General features: G+C 56.6%; 1 protein-coding gene across 1 annotated transcript in view; it reads right to left on the bottom strand.

Moving 5' to 3' along the window:
• Window positions 1–2777: 2777 nt before the first annotated feature.
• MGAT5B (mannosyl (alpha-1,6-)-glycoprotein beta-1,6-N-acetyl-glucosaminyltransferase, isozyme B) overlaps window positions 2778–7117 on the bottom strand; it is a gene marked incomplete at its 3' end in the record, with an annotated part of 71719 nt that continues 67379 nt past the window's right edge. The window contains exons 15-17 of the mRNA XM_009996566.1: window positions 5142–5216; window positions 4427–4701; window positions 2778–2981 (exon numbers count right to left, since the gene is read on the bottom strand). Of these exons, the coding sequence (XP_009994868.1) occupies window positions 2778–2981; window positions 4427–4701; window positions 5142–5216 (554 nt within the window). The remainder of the gene's footprint in view (window positions 2982–4426; window positions 4702–5141; window positions 5217–7117) is intronic.

Raw genomic sequence — 7117 nt, forward strand, 5'->3', positions numbered from 1 at the left:
TGCCTGAGGAAGAAAACAGGTTGAAAAAACAACCAACAAATCTTCCAGGAGGCTCTTCTTGCTGTGATGCTGCCAGAGATGCCATCAAAAGGTCCCACTGCTCCCCTCCCCCCAAGGAGACCCCAGGGGCTCCCCACACATGTGCTCTGGTTGTTAAATAAACTGTCACATCCACCTGCACTCAGAGGGTGTAGCTGACAGGTTCCTGTTTGATTTGCAATTGTTTGATTTTTATTTATAGTCTTGACACTGCTTTTCCCTCTCTTCCCCCTCCCAGCTAGAGATTTATTTGTTGTCATTAGCTGCAGTAATTGGAATCTCTCACATGGCAGTGTCTTGGCTTCCCTTTACATCTCTTCCATGCTCCTACTTAATAAAAAGTGGATTTAATCTCTGTGTCATCCTTAGCTGTCCCTTGCAGATGGAAACGTGTCCTGGCTGGGAAGACCAGGGCAAGCACTGGAGACCTGCTTGGAAAAGGGCTTGGGAAGGCAGAGGGATGTTCCAGTGATTGCTCAGACATATCCAGGACTAGGAATAGGCAGAAAAAACAGCATTTCCAGATGATCAAGTCCATTCTTTTTTAAGCCAGGTCCTCTGGGAGCTGCTGCCAGCCCAGCAGCTCCAACCCTTGCTGGCATCTCCATGTTGGGGTGCCCAGGCCCAGCAGTGATAGGAGCCAACACACCCTGAGCCACATGCAGCCCTGGCACGGGCACCCCCAGCCCACAAACCATTTGGTGCCAGTTCTGCACCCAAAGCCACCGTTCCCACCCAGCCCTGGCACCACTGAACCAGCCAAGCCCACCCCTTGCCCTCAGGTGGGATTTTACAGACCAAGGCACCCTCTGCTCCCAGCAGCTGGGGATCCAGGTGGGATGAGGCACGAGGGGCTGCCCTGAGGACCCTGTTGCATCCAGCACCCCGGAATGTTGTGCAGTCACCAACAGCCCAACAAGAGAGGTTTTCCCTCAGAAGCAGCACAAGCAGGACTGGGTGGCAGCTGATGGGGCAGAGACATGACAGGCAACACCAGAGCATTGCTCACCCCCTTCCCCTTCCCCCCCAAATTTATGGGCTGGCTCAAGATCCAAGAGGGTTCCAGACAGATCATTAATTCCCAGGACAGCAGCACAGGTGAGCCAGCCACCTTCTATTGCAGCTTGGAGAAAAATGCTGCTGCTAGGGGATAATTGGGACTCTCTGGGGTGGGAGGCAGGAGCTGGGCTGCCAAGAGGTGATGGTTATTTTAAAAGCAGTGGAGTGGAACTGGCAGAGAAAGCTGCCCAGGGAGCTGATGTGCCACCCGTGCTGCATCTTGAGCCTCTTGGTCTATAAAGCTCGTTTAGATCCCCAATAAAGCCAGGTTTTATTTAGTCCTTACAGCCTCAGGAAGTGAATCAACTGGAGGTTCATGCTTGCAAATCCTCCTGTTGCTCCCCTGGGGCAGCTCCTGCCTGGCCCAGTGGTGTGGGAGCCTTTGCCAGGGGATGCTTTGGGACAGAGGTGAGAGGGGCTGTGACAGGCAGGAGGCATTGCTGGCCAGCTCTGCCCAGAGAGGCCTGCCTGGCTGTTGGTCACAGGCTGCCTGGCTGCAGGGCTCAAAAATCACCTCAGCAATCCTTCCCCTGGGCTGGTGCAGCAGGGGGGACAGAGGCTGCCTCCATCGTTTTGAGCTGAGGATGACAAATTGCTCCAGGGTAACAGCAGTGGTTGCAGGTTCTGCCTCCCCCAGCACAGGTCTGGCTGTGGTGGGGCAAGGGCTTGGCTGAAGGGATGCCAGGACAGGAGCACCAGGTGGTGTCCCCCTTGCTGGGGCCAGAGCAGGGAGATGGAGCCAAGGGGACGTGCCCCGTGTTGTTGGACAGCTGGAGTGGTAACTTGCTTCAGGCACCTCTGCCCTGTTGGCAGCACTGCCCAGGGACCAGCAGCCTTCCCAGGAGCTCTTCCCAGCCCCTCCTGGCTCTCGCTTTCCATGGACAGCCTAGAGGATGTCCAGTCCCCACCAGCTCCTCCTGGGGACACCATGGTTGCAGGCCCTGCTGGGTCCATCCAACTCAGCTGCTCTTCTTGGGCTTTGTCCTCCCCCAGCCCCACAACCAAGGCAGGCACCAGTAGCCCCCCAGTTCCTCCCCCACCCCAGCACAGCTCTGCCCCAGTAACTCCCACAGAGGGGCTGGGTGTTGCTTCCCCTTTAATTTACCACTTGTCAGGGGGGAGGGTTAAAAAAACCAACCAAACAAAAAAAAATCAAATCAATAAATAAAACAACCTAGGATGCTTGAAGAGGATGACACCCCGGAAACTTCAGTCTGCTGGTGGCTTGTCCCCTTTGCCAGAGGAGGGAAGAGTGTCCCCAGCCCTCCTCTGCCCACTGCCCCGTCCCAGGGCCACCAGGTCCAGGTGGGTTGGGACGCGGCCGGACGATGCTCCTCGAGGAGAAGATGACACCAAAGGTCAGGACGTGGTCACTCACAGTTGACTGGTGGATTAAACAACCCCCAGAGTCCAACACCCCCAAGGGAGGGACCTGTCCCACCTCCCTCGGCTGTTGCAGAAGCTTTGAGAAGAGCCCCCGTGGCTTGGCCGGAGGGGACACGTGCAGCCCGTGTCACCAGCAGTCCCTGCACAGCCCCATGTCACCAGCAGTCCCTGCACAGAGCCACCTGCCCCATGTCACCAGCAGTCCCTGCACAGAGCCACCTGCCCCATGTCACCAGCAGTCCCTGCACAGAGCCACCTGCCCCATGTCACCAGCAGTCCCTGCACAGAGCCACCTGCCCCATGAGGGGCCCCGCCGCGGGCCCCCCGGCCCCCGCCGGTAGTCGCGGCAGGGGCAGAGGCGCCGGTACTTGGGGTTGTGCCCCGCGCAGCTGAAGAGCAGGGGCTCTTTCTGCAGGTAGCACTCGCGGACGTTCTCGGCCACCGCCGGGTACAGGTGGTTCATCTCGTACTCGGTGCTGTCGCAGGCGATGCTGAGCCTGGGGACAGAGACAAAATGGAGGGGTCAGTTGGGTCAGTTCAGGTGAGGAGGCTGAATCCTCACCTGGGCTATCAGGTACAGTTCTGGGCTCCCCATAGAATCCCAGAACCATTGAGGTTGGCAAAGCCCCTTGGGATCACCCAGCCCAACCATCACCCCTACTCTACAAAGTTCTCTCCTAAACCATCTCCACCAACACCACATCCAAACAGCCCTTCAACACACCCAGGGATGGTGACTCCACCACCTCCCTGGGCAGCCTGTTCCAGTCTCTGACCACTCTTGCTGTGAAGAAATTTTCCCTCATGCCCAGTCTGACCCTGCCCTGGTGCAGCTTGAAGCCCTTCCCTCTTGTTCTGTCACTAATGACCTGTGAGAAGAGACCAGCACCAACCTCTCTGCAATGACCCTTCAGGCAGTTGTAGAGACTGATGAGGTCTCCCCTCAGCCTCCTCTTCCTCAGACTAAACATTCCCAGCTCCTTCAAGGGTTCCTCATCAGATGGATTCTCCAGGCCCTTCACCAGCTCCATTGCCCTCCTCTGTCCTCACTCCAGCACCTCCAGATCTCTCATGAATTGAGGTGCCCAGAACTGGACACAACACTCCAGGTGGCCTCCCCAGTGCTGAGCACAGGGGGACAATCACCCCGTTCAAGAAGGACAAAGGACTAGTGGAGGGAGTTCCAGAGGACTGGAACATCTGCCCTGTGAGGAAGGTTGGGAGGGCTGGGGCTGCTCAGCCTGGAGAAAAAAGAGGCTGAGGGGGGATCTCATCAATGTTCAGAAATATCTAAAGGGAGGTGTCAGGAGGATGGGGCCAGACTCTTCTCAGTGGTGTCAGGAGGGGAACATGGAGTGAAATCCAAGCTCCAGCTCTGATTTATCCTATCAAAATGTCCGGGGGACAGACGGTGCCTGCCTGACCAGCTCGGCAGCCCCGGGAACACTCAGCTTTTAATTGCCTGCAGAGCAGCTCCCAGCCCGTGGCAGATTTATACTCCATTAAAACTTCACCACTGGGTGTTCAAAATGCTGCTTGATAGGGAAGAACATTAAAGGAAAAAAAAAGAAAAGGGGAGAGAGCACGGAGGAGGTGGAGAGGAAGGGGGTGGGGGAGAGAAGGAAACGTGCCTGGAAAGGCAATCGGTGCCTTCTGAAGTGTGAAGCTGGATCAGGCCAACGAGGGGCTGCTCTGCAGGCAGCACCTCCAGGGGGTTTTGGGGAGGGAAATGGGATGGGGAGACCAAAAGGGAACTTGTTTAGGTGCTGCTGTCCCCCCCCACCTCTCTGAGAAGTGTTGAAGGGCAGGTTGGATGTGGCTCTGAGCAACCTGGCCTGGTGGGAGGTGTCCCTGCCCACGCAGGTTGGGTGGGATCTAGATGAGCTTTAGGGTTCCTTCCAACCCAAACCAGTCTGTGATTCCAGGATGCTACGAAACTCACTGGAGAAACACCTCCTTCTTGTTGAGGAACCTGAAGAAGGTGGGCTCGCAGACCAGCCCGTGCAGGCGGCACGTCTGGGTGCAGGAGTGTTGGGTCCCCGACACCCAGACCTGCAGGGAGTCCAGGGGGGGCCAGGCCCGGGGGTCCCGGCCGGGCCGGGGGGACCACACCAGGTGGGTGGCATTGGGGGACAGGGCCAGGGGGCTCGGAGGGCTTTGCATAGCAGGACTCTTGGCCTTGGGTGGTACAGGAGGAGATGATGTGGTGCAGAAATCCTAGGGGGAGAGAAGAGAGTGGGTCAGTGCCTGGAGGGGCAGGGTGAGACATCAGGGGTGGGGAAGGGAGGCTGCTGGTGGGACAGAAGGACACTTGGGAGGTTGAGTTTGCTCCTCAGGTAGAGGTCACCTGCATGCATAGATGGGTGCTGCCTTATTGTCTGCAGCAGAAAGGCCTTGACCCAGCCCCACCACCCCTGCCACCCTCCACCGACCCCCAGAACCTTTGATTCATGAAAAATCTCCCCCAGCCCCCAACTCCTGCTGCTCTCTGCAATCAGGTCACCAGCTGTACAGGGCTGGGACCTGGGGTCCCTCACTGGAGAGATGCAGGAGGGCAGTGGTTGCTTACCCAGAGGAACAGACTGATGGGAGAACAGGGATGGGAACCCATGGAGAACAGGGATGGAACCCCATGGAGAACAGGGATGGTCACCAACCTGGTGCTGAATGTAGGCATGGATCCTCTCCAGCATCCCCTCACAGGTGTACTCATAAGGCAGGTAAGGGTCCACCTGGGCAGGGAAGAGCAGAGCATGGGAAGCAAGTGGGGACATCCCTTCCCCTGGGCCAGGGACAGCAGTGCCCTAGGCCATGGCTCTCCCCACCCACTGAAGCCTATGGCTCCTGTCTGTCCACCAAAGCAAGCAGGGCAGAAAACCAGCACTGGAAACACTTCAGGAGAGCTAGAGGGTGAAGGGTTCCTTTGGGTTGAACCCAAATATTGATGAAAACCAAGTCACCCTGTTCCACTTCAGTCTCACCTTTCTTCATCCTGGTGAGTTCTAAAACAAACCCAGTTTCCATGCAATAGGTCACATCCAATTCAAGCACCAACCATTTCAGCCCAAGAACCACTCAGCAGCTGTGGGGCCAGGGGGGGTAATTTTAAAACCCAAGGGAGGAGTCAGGACTGGTAAAGGTGACAGTTTATCCAGAGCTGCTCTCCAGTGCCAGTGGTGACTTTCCTGTGGGAAGGGCATTGACACAAGAGCTGCATCACTGATGTACCCTTTCCCTCTGGATCAAATGATTTTTTAAGGACCTTTCCGCCCTGGGAAGACAGATTTTTTCCAGGCTCCCTTATTTCTCCAGGGAGATGGTGCATGAGCTGCAGGACATTGCTGCATGGATGGGGCTGGTCCTGGGACCCCCTTCCCCCGTGTGTCTCTGCAGAGTTTCATGCAGAAGAAGGACTGTAAGCAAAACCATTCCAAAGATAATTCCTCTGAAAAACACAGTTTCATCTATTTTCTGAGCTCTACACCTCCAAAATAGTGATCTCCTTTTGAAGTACCTGTAAAAGCCAAGCTCAAAGGCTGAGGATGCCATGAAGATCCCTCTGAGCCATAAATATCCCAGCTGAGATCCCAGCAGGGCTGGAAATCCCGGCGGCTCCGGCTCCTTCCAGATGTGCACACTAAGCAGGGCAGACACACTGACAGGCACTCATCCTGCCTCCCAGTTGCTGGGAGGTGCTCAGTTCACTGGGACACAATCCTCCACAAAGCAAAACCATCTGTCCCAGCCACAAAAAGCAGGGGCCAGACCAGGAGACAAATCATTCAGGGGAGACAAACCTCCTGGGGCTCAGGCAGGAAGCATCTCCAATGGGAAGCATCCCCAACACTCAGTCTCATCTTCCCATCATGGCCATGATGCTGGGGGGGGGCTTTTTCCCAGGACCCTGTTGTGCCAGGCAGCACACAGATGTCATCCTGTAAAACAGCCTCTTTCCCCCAAAACGTGGCTGTTGCACCCAGTGGGGTGGGGGCAGAAACCCTCCCTGCACCTGCACGTGCACCCAGAGGTGATGCTGCAGGGGTGATGCCAGCAGTGATCCCACAGGCTTCCAGGCTGGATCCAAGGGCACCAGGAGCCTGTTGCAGCCCCCATTTCCTCCAGCCCCATCACCCCCTCATGTGCTCCTCTCTCCCCTCCAGGGGCTTCCCCAAAGGCTCTTGCCTCCTGCTCTCCTCTCCTGGTCTCATTAGGATTCAGCTCGTGGATCCAGGACTGAGAGAAAATGCCAATTTCAGGAAGATAATTGTTTAATTAAAACCTGACAGGCTTGGCCTCCTCTTGACAGCCACATCATCAACGCTGCTCCCTGCACTGGGAGCTCAGGATCTCCCCAGAGACCCAGGAAGGAGGAAAGAGACTCCAACGTGGGGACCCCTGCATCCCAGGCATCATTCCTGAGGGAGCAGGGGGCTCAGGGCAGATGGGCTTGGCCAACCCTTCCCCCAGGGTGGGGACACAGGGCCAGAGCCCTCCCTCCCCTTCTCTCCATCAGCCAAATGTGGAGTTACTGGTGGCCCATGGGAATACCAGCAGGAGAGCCCTGGTTTTGAGTCTTCAGCAGCAACTCCAGAGCTGAAGTGAGCAAGGAACTCCCTTGCTTGAAAAGAAGGGA

This window comes from Chaetura pelagica, unplaced genomic scaffold (assembly GCF_000747805.2).
Source record: "Chaetura pelagica isolate M959 unplaced genomic scaffold, ChaPel_1.0 scaffold704, whole genome shotgun sequence".
NCBI classification, from domain to species: Eukaryota; Metazoa; Chordata; class Aves; order Apodiformes; family Apodidae; genus Chaetura; species Chaetura pelagica.